This window comes from Talaromyces rugulosus, chromosome I, assembly GCF_013368755.1.
Source record: "Talaromyces rugulosus chromosome I, complete sequence".
Lineage (NCBI taxonomy): Eukaryota > Fungi > Ascomycota > Eurotiomycetes > Eurotiales > Trichocomaceae > Talaromyces > Talaromyces rugulosus.
In genome coordinates, this window is record NC_049561.1 from 1,207,999 (window position 1) to 1,220,874 (window position 12,876).

At 48.5% G+C, this 12,876-nt stretch overlaps 4 protein-coding genes across 4 annotated transcripts; 1 reads left to right on the top strand and 3 right to left on the bottom strand.

Moving 5' to 3' along the window:
- Window positions 1-4,904: 4,904 nt before the first annotated feature.
- TRUGW13939_00403 (uncharacterized protein) lies at window positions 4,905-5,595 on the bottom strand (the record flags this gene model as incomplete). Its single annotated transcript, XM_035483611.1, has 4 exons — window positions 4,905-4,918; window positions 4,972-5,328; window positions 5,397-5,519; window positions 5,592-5,595. The coding sequence occupies 4 exons, from the start codon at window positions 5,593-5,595 to the stop codon at window positions 4,905-4,907; spliced, it is 498 nt and encodes a 165-aa protein (XP_035339504.1).
- Window positions 5,596-6,127: 532 nt separating this feature from the next.
- On the bottom strand, window positions 6,128-8,788 carry TRUGW13939_00404 (uncharacterized protein; the record flags this gene model as incomplete). Its single annotated transcript, XM_035483612.1, has 7 exons — window positions 6,128-6,152; window positions 6,204-6,397; window positions 6,459-7,556; window positions 7,612-8,091; window positions 8,150-8,444; window positions 8,503-8,633; window positions 8,696-8,788. The coding sequence occupies 7 exons, from the start codon at window positions 8,786-8,788 to the stop codon at window positions 6,128-6,130; spliced, it is 2,316 nt and encodes a 771-aa protein (XP_035339505.1).
- Window positions 8,789-9,539: 751 nt separating this feature from the next.
- On the bottom strand, window positions 9,540-11,161 carry TRUGW13939_00405 (uncharacterized protein; the record flags this gene model as incomplete). The annotated part of the gene is made up of 3 exons (XM_035483613.1): window positions 9,540-10,298; window positions 10,356-10,906; window positions 10,972-11,161. 3 exons carry the CDS (start codon window positions 11,159-11,161, stop codon window positions 9,540-9,542), a joined length of 1,500 nt encoding a protein of 499 aa, XP_035339506.1.
- Window positions 11,162-11,839: 678 nt separating this feature from the next.
- Window positions 11,840-12,666, top strand: TRUGW13939_00406 (uncharacterized protein; the record flags this gene model as incomplete). Its single annotated transcript, XM_035483614.1, has 2 exons — window positions 11,840-12,014; window positions 12,077-12,666. Coding segments are annotated over 2 exons (765 nt in total), but the record flags the coding sequence as incomplete, so codon positions are not given.
- Window positions 12,667-12,876: the final 210 nt, after the last annotated feature.

Genomic DNA, 12,876 nt, shown 5'->3' on the forward strand with positions numbered 1-12,876 from the left:
GATGGGCAGGTGGTGGCCAACCAACCGATCACCGTCCTGCGCGGACGAGAGACGGAAGGGAGGTGCGCAACTGTGTTTCTGTTGCTGCTTTCGCCTGAGTCTGTCGGGGGGCGAGTCGAAGTCAAGCTTCGACGGAGCGATAGATGTGTGTGTCTGGGATTGTCTGGAGCGTCTGTTTGTTATATTAGGGCCTGTCGAGGGATCATCCACAAGCGTGATTCTTTAAGCGTTTTCGACACCGCATCATGAAGTGGACAAACTCTGCCGGGCGGCCAGGCTGCAGACCATGGAGACAAACGGGGGTTCTTTTTTTTTCTTTCTCGGTGAGCGCGATTCCCAGGGCGAAGAGCTTCCAGAAGATGTTCGAACGACGGCAACTGTGTCGTAGTTGAAATTCTTTGAGAGCCCAAAGTGTGTCAACGCAAGGGAGAAAACTGGAGATGGGCGGAGTCAGTGCCAAGGCGAAGCAGGTGCGACTGGCCACTCACACACCGGCCTGCAGCTATCCGGGGAAGGAGGCCACTATGAAGGGAGTGCTGACGGGGGGGGAAGGAGCGAGAGTAGGGCGGCGGGCGTTCGGGAAGGGACGATCGAGATGGGTTGATCGTACAGGGAAAGAGCGACGGGTCGGTCACCTCCTTCCGTGGGAAAAAAGAGAGAGAGAGAGAGAGAGAGAGAGAGAGAGAAATAAAAAGCTGAACAGGATAATAAAATAAGAAATACCAAGAACCAGCACCAGCACAATCACAATAATCCAGGCCCCTTATCAAATGATCTCTTCTCGCAGTGTTGAGTGAGAACCGTTGGAAGTTTCAGGTGGGCCGTGGGCCACCCGTGGAGGCATGAGCATTAGCGGCAGGGAGCGGAGTGGATGGTGGGCGCTGGTTGGCGGGCGGGCAGGAGGGGCGGCGGCTAGCCGATGCCCTAGAGCCAGCCAGTCTGGCAGGGACGGGGCGATCCACGCTTTACGATCCGACGTTATGGGCCCTGCAACCTATCGCCTCCCACCTCGTTTTGCAGCGCTCCACTCTCATACACCCTCTTTTTCTGATGGACATTATAATAATCATGTACTAGCAGCAGTTTTGCTACAGATGTACATCTGGTTGACCAAGCTCCCAGATAGAACTATTAGATCGTAAATATAGTCCTGTGTGCTGTGGGCGTGTGGGATGGCTGCCAGCGGCCCTGCTGATTGCTCGATCCTAACTGATGGGCTCGACGGTTGCAGCAGCCCGCCCCACTTCGCGCCGCACTATACGTTTGGTCGTCATCATCTGTGGCCGATCGTTGCCCGCAGCAGTTTTGTTTTGGTTTGGCTGTCGTGGCTCTTGAAATAGATTTTTTCCCAGTCATTTTTTGGAATGAATTATATAATAATATACATACATATGTATAATATATATATATACGTGCGATATCAGTATCTATTCATTCTAAATCGTATACGTACTATATAAACTTATCTGCCTCTATTTTGGGCAGCAGCTGAACTTTATCATACCCGTATAGTGGCCGAGAGCCATCAGAGACTCAGACTACACAATAATAATCCACCCTCATTTTATTTTTATATTTAGTATGTTAATTTTAATTTTTTTTGGTTTTGTTGGCAAGGATTATACTTTATTTTTGGGGCTTGGACGGAGTCGTACTCGGTAGTACAGAAAGTCAGAAACTAGATCCGACCAGATTGGAACCAGACGCCTCCAGAGCGAACCAGGGCAGGGACAAGTGACAAGGGTGGTGATACTAGTGCTGTTGGCGAAGAAGCGTGTATGATAATATATAATAAATCCCAGTAAAAGGTATAGATATACATACAATATATAAAAAACTACAGAAATATAGATACACATATATGATAATGCTGTCTATCATTCAAGCAAAAAATAGAACATTAATAATATCCAGATTATAGAATCAGGTGAGTCAACATCGACCCATGGGCTGGTGTGGCGATCATACCATTGCCCAACTAGCATAGCGATTCTCCACTGGGCCTCCAGCCACGGCTCCACCTGGCAGCCGATCTAAGGAACGCCTGGCCCCCAGACTAGGCCCGTGACTGGTTAGTCAGCGCCAGCTGCTGCCGGTCTTGGCCGAATCTGTGCCCCCACACTGGGCCAATCACTTGGTGAGGCTGGCCATTTTTGTCTTTTTCTGTCCACCGAAGACGTCTTCTTGCGCTGCCAAGTCACTGTCGATCCGAGGTGTAAGCGGTTGTGAAATAAATAATCATGGATCTTTTTTGACTTTTGGGCGTCCTTCAACAAAGGAAAATAAACCGCCTCGGCCAATCAGCGCACGCGCGAGCTTGTTCATGCATCACGTGCCGCCAGATTATGTCTGAGAGCGCACATGTCTCACAACGATAACCATACTATCTGTGTGTACAGGATTAATGTTCCTTGCAGTATCATTATTAATAGTATCCTTTTTTATTGGTCCATATTGAAATATCATCATCAAAACTTGTATAATGCCAAGTCGCATCTCCGAGGACTAGACCAGGAATGAGACGTAGATTACCGCTGACGATCCCAAATGACTATTGTTTTCCTTTTTCTTCTTTAAAATTTTTTTTCTCTTTCTTTCTTTACCTGATTGTTTGATTAACCCGCTCTTAGCACCGCTGATCAAGGGAGCCCTACAACTCATTGGGCTGATTGTATGTTGATTTGTGGGGTAGACCCGTTTCCGAGCATGTCATATGGGTTTTCTGTTTGACTTGACTCGCGTTGGCGTTCTCCACTTGGCTGGTCATTATTGTGTGCTCTCCGTACTATCCGTGTGGACCATCTGTGTGGACTATAGACTTATCTTTGGATCCATTCTTCGTTTCGTTTCGTTCCGATGTGGATATGCTCCATATATATCACGGTGACGGATTAATGCCGGACCCAGTGCCAGCTGTTGGAAGGCATTGGGACATTGCGGATAACCCCGATAACTTTACATTGATTGATATTTTGAGATATAATAATTTTTTTCAATATTCTAGTAATATTATCTCGATGGTACGTATATGTAACTTGCGCGAATGTTGGGATGTTTGGTCACGTGATCTGTATCTACAAAGCACGGACGCTCTTTTTCAACCCTGGACATTGAACTTCAACTAGACATGGTTTCTTGTTTTCTTGATCGCAAACATTCAATTTGTTCCTCTTACGTCCGTAAGTGCGATGGATGTGTGGTCTTGGGTTGAAAAAAGACCTCATTTGAGTCTCCACATTTCCCACGCGCGTTCTGTTGCTCGCCTTATACAATGTTGATCGACACCAGAATGTTGAGACTTAGTAGAGCGAGATGATGACCTTGATCTTTTCCAAATCAAAAGCGTCTCCGTTGATAAACTATCGTAAGAGTTTATGTCTCGTTTGGTTACAGTATGTACTTTTCGTGAGTATATCAGGTACCTCGTGAACACTCCAGATCCAGATGTCGAAATATAACCCAACTCTCGACGATTATGCCGTTGTGAAACCGACATACTTCTCCCATAATCCGCCCCCCAATGAGTTCAATAATGTAACACATCTATGGACTATGTATATGAAGACATTCCGCGCACGTGGCAAGATCTTCAAGGGAGGACAGCATGGTTATCTGAGGAATTCTCAACAGTGGATACTTTTAAGATCTTGCAAATTCCTCTCATATATTTTTAATGTTTTTCTCCGCGGAAGGCATGGTCACGTCATAGCTAGGAATCTAAGAATTTACTACAGTTACATCACCTAGATGTATGTACATCGTGGTGGTACTTCTACAGGTATAATTATTCCCACATTCCATTCCACACACACCATCCACGTTCATTCTATAATAAGTATCCACTGATCAGATGACCAAATAGAATGCCACCACCAATTACTCCTAACCCGAATTCCGACCCCAGACTTCTTGGGGGGGGGGTTACCCTGCAATAATTACATACGGGCAAAGTTTCCGGCGACCCTGAGAGTGAGTGCAGATTTATATTTCTCGGGGAACTGAAGCGGCATTATTAAAACAAACAAAAACAAATAAATTTGAAATTCCGACTTTTTAGGCGGTTCGTGCTGATTCGTGCTGATTCGTTTGTTTATTGACCGACTGGCAACGGGTGTGTAGACCCGGGGGGTTTGAGCACGTACGGACCTGCAGGTCGCCTTACTTGGCTGCTGGGCTCATGCATTGACTAGTTGAAATAAGAATAATATTAATACGTATATAATAATTGACAACACACTCGGGTCGGAAATGGAAAATTTTTTTGTCTATTGAACCAATGTGCATGTGATTGTTCAGGTCATGACTCGTGGGACATATTATCTCCCTGTAGATTTAGTGCTACATGTACAAACAGCACTGGTGCAACGGCAATAGGAACTAGAACTTCCTACATGGATGCTATGTTTAATTGGTGCTGGAATGGCCAGAGTATATCAAGCTACAGGTACACAAGACTATAGAGAAATAACACGATATAATATTTCATTCATCTACGAATCCATCTACAGATACAACTGCTCATGCAGTGCATGTAGGTATGTATGTAGACCACAAAATGGACCACTATATCCATCTCGAGAAAAAAATCTCCAAAGAATATCGCGGTGAGTAGCGGGTCAAGTGTTTTTCTTCTTTGCACCAAAATAGGCCCATACCGTAGGAGCATAACATCAATCCGAAGATTGAACGGTAACGGCCAGAGTGTGGCAAAGGTTTGGGAAGTTTTCAGGGAGAAACGAAGGAAGAAAAAAAAGAGAGAAAAGAAAAGAAAAACCTGTTCAAAGTGGTATACTACATGAAGACTAGGAATCGTAGCTCATGAAATTTTGGGTCATCAATTCTCATATCTAGCACAGCTCAATAGAAAACGCCGAGTGCCTTTACAAGGAAACATTGATAACTTTTTACTCCTCAGGAACTGCAACAAGTTAGAAAACGTAGACCAGAAAAAAGAAGGAAAAAAAAACATACTGTCAATCTCGCCAGCCTTGACATCGTCGCTGACATCCTTGGGGCTGCGGCCGTCGACCTGGCAGCCAACGGAAAAGGCAGTTCCGAGAATCTCGAGAACGGTTCCGCGGAGCTCCTTGGCCAGGGAGCGGTTACGCATGATGCGGGCAATGTCGATGATCTCCTCCAGAGGGACCGACTTGGAGTGCTTGATGTTCTTCTCCTTCTTGCGGTCACGAGGGGGCTCCTTCAGGGCCTTGATGACAAGCGACGAAGCAGAGGGGACAACGGAGACGGCGGCTTGACGGTTTTGGATGGTGAGCTTGACAGTGACACGGAGACCTTTCCAGTCACCAGTGGCCTTGGCAATATCTTCACCTGTATATGGTGTTAGCACTGATCTTTGCGAAGAAAACTTCTTCTCGGATTGCATTGAGAATTCTTACCAATCTTCTTGGGGGAGAGACCAAGAGGACCGACCTTGGGAGCCAGCGCAGACTGAGCACCGACTTCACCACCGGTAGCACGGAGGTGAATAACCTTCACCTCATTGGGGTCGAACTTGGGAGCTATTTACACAGAAAAAATATCATGTTAGTCGCCTGGCAATAAATATGCCTCGTCAAGGAGATGATACTTACGCATGGCGAATGTGCGTAAGGTGGTCTATCGTCCTTGAGAAAAAAAAGAAGGAGTGCTTGTAGGAGATGCAAAGGCTCGCAAGCTTGAAGCTTGAAAAATGGGAGAAATTTCAGAGTAGTGTTGTGTGCTAGCCGAGACACGTGACTTAGCCCGAGATGGAAGTGGTTAGCGCGGAAATTATGGCTTGGCCCGAATCCGACGAATCCGACCAATGATAGCGTCGCTTCATTTAACGTTGTTTGAATAGTCGCGAGTAATATTTCTCAAAGAGTACAAGGTATTGCTACGTATCATCATATTTCCGGCTGGGCCGAGTCAAACTGAAAGGATAAAATCCACTAACATCTGCGGATATTTCTTATCGCAGTCTACATTACACAGACAACACCCGACTCGTTTAACATGTATGAATCTCTCATTCTACGTCGGTTTAAACAAATGATAAACAAGGAAACCGCTAAAGGTACACACAGCCACGCGAAGACGTTGTAATTCACCGACAGAGGTTCGGGAAGGGATTGCCCATTCCCTATGTCTAGTTGGTGCCCGAGACAGCAAGCCTAATTCATTTGTTAGTGGTGAGTAAATACAGCATTAGAGATCGAACTTACTTCATCAGATGTTCCATGAATGTTTGTAACGATACATCGTCGGTGAAGATGGTCTGTGCCGTCACACCACCTCCGTAGCCGCCTGTCGAATGAGTAGTCGACGGGTTGAGTTTCGAAAGCAAGAACCGAGCTTGAGAGCCACCTGCGTCACAAATAATGAAACGAGGCAGCGGAAAGCGGTCGGCAATGAGTTCCTATAAAAAAGAGGTTAGTATTTAATGTAGCGACCAACCATATCAAATTGGAGTTGCATACCCTGGCATCTTCTTTTGGTTGCTCCAAAATGGACCTGAAATTCTCGTATCCTTCCTGTTCGTGGTAACCAGCTTTCCTCCATTCGGCCATGGTCTCTCCGTGGAAAATTAGAAGGTGGAAAAAGGTGTCGAGAAGGAGGATGTGAGTAGGTTGGATAGAAGCAGAGTCAAGCAGCACTGGCTGGCTACCCTCTTGCTCCAGAGAGTATGAATCGAGAGTAGGTTGAATCATAATCAAAGAGTTGCCAGTATCTTCATGATTCAGGACATGTCGGTAGAACGCTGTCTCATCAGGGGAGTTGTTGAAAACTTGCAAGAACTGACTTCGCCGGAGATGGAACATGAATTGTGGGTAAAGTGTAAAGTTCTTTTCAAGGCGGAAGGACGTCGGGTCATCCTTTCTGTAATCTGCGAAACGAGAGCAGAGCCGGATCAGCATGCGGTCGACCCACCGCAAGACATCAGGACCATCGTCAACTTCGGCCTTGAACACCGCAATGCGAGACATGAGCACTGCTGCAGCTTCTTGATCAAAGGACTGAGCAAGTGCTGGATCACCGGCAGGGCCGCTGAGATTTCGGGCAATCGTCGTGACTCGCAGATGGAACTGGCCAGAAGAGTGCTGGTAGTACGTGAGGAACTGCATCATTCCACGCTGGGGTCCCTGTTGCATGGGCGCAGGGCCACCTTGGTTCGCAATCTCAAAGTAGATACCATAACTTGCTGCAGGGTCGATAGCGCACATTTTCCACGCACATGTGTTTCCAATACCACACTCAGTCTCTCCAACACTGCTGGACTTTTTATTCAAAGAGATAGCGTGTCCAATAAGACCCGTGACTTTGAGTTCCTTTGTGGTGAGGACTTCCAGTGATGCATTGAAGCCCATGAGAAGGTTGTCATTCTCATCCTTGTCAAAGACTCGGACGAATGACTGCTTGAATTGCGATGACGTGAAGCTGTCAGTCAACAGCATGTGGCCGCCAGTGTAGTTTGATAAATTCTTCATCTCCAGCATACCGACTTGATCGAGACAGCCAGCGAAAATATCGACAATGTGGCCGTTGTGTGCCGCGCGCTTTGCAAGATTGTCGTAAAACTTATCATAGTTGTCAGCTTGGATGCATCATCAAAACACCACGGAATGACCATACCTTGACCGCCTTCTTGTAGTATTTGATGTTATCTCTGTCAATGTCGTGATGAGACCGAATGGGCTCCTTCAACTCTGGGCTAACAACAGCACCGGGGCCCTCGGTGGCAGGGCCACTGGTGAACAGCATAATTCGTCCACCAGCGTTCTGGAATGAAGTTTCCAACAAGCCGACAGCAACGCTGACAGCAATTCCAGTACACCTCAAAGCACGCTTATCGTTAGCAACGGGCCATGGGTCACGCTGCAACTGCTCGAGAACGTTGGTGATTTGAAATTCAGCCTGCTGCACGGGAAGAAGGAATCGAGCTGCAGGGCCCATGGGAGGCGGTGGGCGACCTGGAACCTGGGGAGCGCCGGGGCGGAGACCAGGCGCAAGAAGTCCAAGCATCTCCTGAACCTGCTTTGATGCATAATCCTTGCTGCCTCGGAATACGTAGGATTTTGCGCACTCTCCGTAGCCCAATTCGTGGACTTGTGCCTGAATACCAAATTAGTTTTTTCCTCCCCGCTTGCTCACCGGAAAAGGGAACCCCTACCATTGTGCCAAACGTAATCAGACCGACCAGGGCATTGGGAGGCAACAAAGACAAGCTCATAACGAGAGAGTCCTTCAAGGCCTGCATGCTGTCCTCCTCCTGGCAAGTGTCGACGACATACACGAAAATAGGCGGGGCCGGGGCCGGACGAGCCAATCGATACTCGATGGTGGTACTCTGGGGATGAAGCTCCGGGGGAATGGCATTTTCGGTAATGTCCTTGTAGTGTGGTGGCAGCGGATTGCGCATAAGACAGAACGGGCATATCCAGATCCGAGCTCGGACATCAACATTACTACATCAACAGTGAGTGCCCTTGATTCTGGTGGATTGTAGGAAGGGAATTGGCATACGCATAAGGATTGAGAACAGCCTTGCAAGGAGCCTTGCACGTCACAGGTTCATACTGCAGCAGCGGGGTGTCGGACTTCTCCTTGAGTGGAGTATACACTGCTCCGATGGGGACAACTAAGCGGGATGCCTCCTGCACGGTGTTGTTAGCCACGGGGCAATTCGCAGGCGCAGGCTTAATGGAGGAATACTAACCATGCGCGAGCTTGGAAATGTGTTCCAGCTGAGCCTGACACCATCGCGATCCTCGACATCGCTCCACTGGTCTTTCAGCGCCTCGTAGTCCATCGTGGAGCAATACAAATTGGGCGGGGGGGGTGACGAAAGAAATGAGGGTGCCTCTAGGGAGACTCGAGTTACGGGGGGGGCGATGAGGGTGTTTCAGAGAATCCGTCGTAGCATGCTCGACACCTGAGCTCGGAGGGGAGGTTGGTAGTGGTTTGTGATTGACAAGACGGCTTGATGATGCTCTGATCAACCGGAGGGGGTTCTTGTTGTGGGTTGGCGTGAGCCATAAAGCCAGGTTGCAGCATTGCTGGTTGCTGCCGCCCACCGCACCGGCATTTGCCGCTAAGGACGCGCCCCACCGGCTGCTTTAAAAGAAAAAATTGACCTCGGCCGGCTTTCTCTTTCTCTTCTGATTAACCATCGCCGGCATACAACATTACACATTACTATCGTCAGCCTCTGTCCGCTCAGTGATGAGGCTGGTTTCGCGTCGCGCGTAGACGAAATGTATACCCATGGCTGGGCACCTGGCTCGGAAAGGTCGTTCCGATCTTTTTGATGATTTGGGAATCAGCAGAGGTCACATCACACGATTGTACTCGTATTGGAATTATAAGTCTAATTAATGATTTACGAGTGTTATGGCTCTATTGTTATTATTATCAAGAATGACATTCAAAAGTCGTAGTCTCATCAAGTGAGTGATGCCTAGTTGCACAGTAGTTACAAGAAAATAAAATCCCATCTCCCAAAACATCACGACCCCATTGCGCCCTACTCCCATGCTGTTATATGCCAATTTGAAGAGGATCTACTCTTTCGACGGTTTCCCCGCAGTCTTGAGCAAATAACTCCGTTTAAAATACGTGTTGGGGTGGACGATCGTGTCGAGATCGGTCTGGTTCCATGAGCCGTCTTCCTTCACTTTTTTGATTTCCGCCTTATGAGCCCATTCAAAGACTCGGTTGCAAGCGATGTGATATCTTTGTTTCTCGACATCTTCCTTGACGCCGCGCAAGATGTCCTTGTCGTGTACTCCAGTTGTCTGGAGGAGCGCCGTGAGATTGTCAACAGAGAAATGGCGGTAAGGACAGCCATGGGTTTGGCCTGTGCTTGGGGCACTTTCCGTTAGAATTCTCTGGCAGGAATATGGCGGATAGCCTCGACCTCGACGATTGACATCGCCTCCGACGTCTCCATAAACGTGACGAATATTATACTTGTACTTGGAGTTGAATTCGTCGTCTGTGTAACCTCTGAACGACTGGCGCCAGAAGACAATACACTCATCTAGGCTGAGTCCGATGCCTTTGAGGAAGAGGCTATATTGGAGACGGCCAAAATGTTTCAAATGATTGTTTTTGCGAAGCGTCATGTGAAGACTGCGCATGCATAAAGGAAAGTGTGCTGATAACGGGTCGACGGAGGCTGCAGTAATTGGCGCACCATCAACAACGCCCTCACCCTCGGAGTAAACAGACTCGGCACTTCCGAAATTTTTAGACAGGTGATTGAGAATCGGTGTGAGGCGGTCATCTTCGTCTAGTCGAGGTAGCGCCCGGCTTGTCAACTATATAGTTCAGTCAGATTTTGCCGTATGAAAAGAGGGACATAAAGAGCCTGTTACCTCCATGGCTTTTTCTAGGCGCATCGTGAAATCGGCAATGACCATGCTCAATTGCTCTCTTTGCGGAACATAGGCTTTCCCCTTGCGGACAAAGACTGCGCGGCGCTCAACGAGTTCTGGAATCCTTTCCCAGTCGACCTTGTACCAAGTTTCATCATCGAAGCGTCGCAAGCCCGGGGTGGAGTTGGCTAGCTGATCGGCAAGCTCTTGCTTTTCGTCTTTGCTCACGGGTTCCCAGTCCAGATTCAGGCTTTCGATAAAGAAGTGGCGCTCTTTGCTGTCGTCCTTTTGAAACCGGAATCTAAACAACATGGTCTCGGCGCGGACAAAGCGGCGGCGAAGGTCCTCGGTGGTTGAGAATGCGAGTCGCAGTATGAAATGCGAGTAATGGTCCTTTTGCCGCTCATTGCGTAACTGCTCGTTGACGACACCGGCGCTAGCGGACAGATTGGGCGCAAGAGGAAGGAACTTTTTCAGCAGAGGCTCGACATGAGCCTCTGTTTCCTGGGGGGACTTGTTCCGGTATGAACAGGCTTCGATTTCGGCGAGCACTGTGGAGATTGAGATTGAGAAACAGAATTCTTCTCAGGGAGAAAAAAGAAAACAAGCGGCCTACCTTTCAAGCGGTCAATTGCCCATTGCTCAAACTCCTCGAGCGTGATCTCGGCGGTGGGAGGCACATCGTAGAAATTCAGACGGTGGGGGTAGTCCTGCTGCTTGAACGAGGGCGCGGCGAACTGCTTCTTTTTGGGGTCGAGCACGGCGCGTCGCTTGGGGTCGATGCGGTGGGAGTCCTGCCGGATCATGGTGTATCTGGTGAAGCAGCCGATATGTGCAATATACAAGTAGTATACACAGCAGTATACACGGTAGTATCACGGAGACAATCGAGAGACGCGACGAGACGCGTTTTGGTCGAAACGGGTAGAATTACGTGAGCAGCCGCATTGGCCAATAATACGACGCGCCAAGCCCCGCACTTCTGGAGATCACGAGACCAATCACAGTGGCTGAGGCTCGTCGAATATGAAATCGGCACAGCCAGTATGGCAAATAAGGCAAATAAACACCGGGCGCGGCCAGCTTCTCTCTATAACATCACGCAGCTAAATACAGAGTGCTCCGGCGATCTCCAAATGCTGTCTCCGCACGCTGCCATGTGCGAACCGGCCCAAGCCTCCAAGCGCCGATGACGGCTCACCGGGAGCCAAACAGGAACAGCGTTGATGTGCCCCGGGTCTTCGCGCCTAATCCATTATGCACACGACAAGAGCCGTCGCATTGTCTCTTCACATGCTTTTCTACTCGACGATAATGGATATAGCAACAGGCATGCTTTTCACATGATACATAATGCTACACGGCTTCCGACTTTGATCCCGATCTCCGAGAGCTTTCCGCAGACTTGGCCGCTAATTACCGGAGTACACCAACACCATCGAGCTTCCTGTTCCTGACCCGGAAGACGTGCGAATATAATATAGTATAACATGACGACAACCAAGCGGCTCAAGAAAGCTGCTCGCATCATTCTCATCGGCGCCCCCGGCGTTGGAAAAGGCACCCAGACCGAGCGCTTACTCGCAAGATTCCCACAACTCGCCGCGATCAGCTCCGGCGATTTGCTGCGAGACAATGTTCGCAGGAAAACAGCTTTAGGTAGGAGCAAACAATGCCGATAATCTATCACAATTCCTCTAATACTAGCATCTCGTGCGCAGGAATCCAAGCCGAGACGATTATGCAAGCAGGCAACCTCGTACCGGACTCGGTGATGCTCGACCTCATCTCGTCAGAGCTGTCGTCCAAGGGCTGGATAACATCCCCTCAGAAACCTGCTCAACCCACCGCCGTACCATCATCATCCTCCTCTTCTTCTTCCACAAAATCGACCTCCCCATCACTCACATCATCATTTATTCTGGACGGGTTCCCGCGAACTGCAACACAAGCTACAAGCTTGGACCACATTCTGCCCATTAACTTCGCCGTTCACCTGTCAACTCCACCGGCTGTCATTATCTCACGAATCACAAAACGCTGGATCCATGCGCCCTCAGGGCGTGTCTACAACACCGATTTCAACCCTCCAAAGGTCCTCGGGAAAGACGACGTTACCGGTGAACCGCTGACCCAGCGCCAGGACGACTCTGTCGACACCTGGAAGGAACGGCTCAACAAGTTTGAAGAATCCAGCAGGAACCTACTTGACCATTACGACAACAAGGGTTGTCTATGGCATGTAGAAGGGGACTCTAGCGATGAAATCAGCCCGAAGCTTTTTGCCGAGCTGGAGCGAAGGTTTGCTTAACTGTGATGATTATGAGCGATTATACACTGTGGCCTCTTTTTTTTTTAATTCACCAGTTTTTTGCCTATATCTTTTAGTTATTATTCCCCCATGTCTCACTATCATGTGCAACGATTGCCTGTGTTCGGAATTGGATTTATGACCGTGATTACTGCTCTCGGACAATACTGTATAGTTTGCTACCTTGTTCAATTACACCAGAAATATACA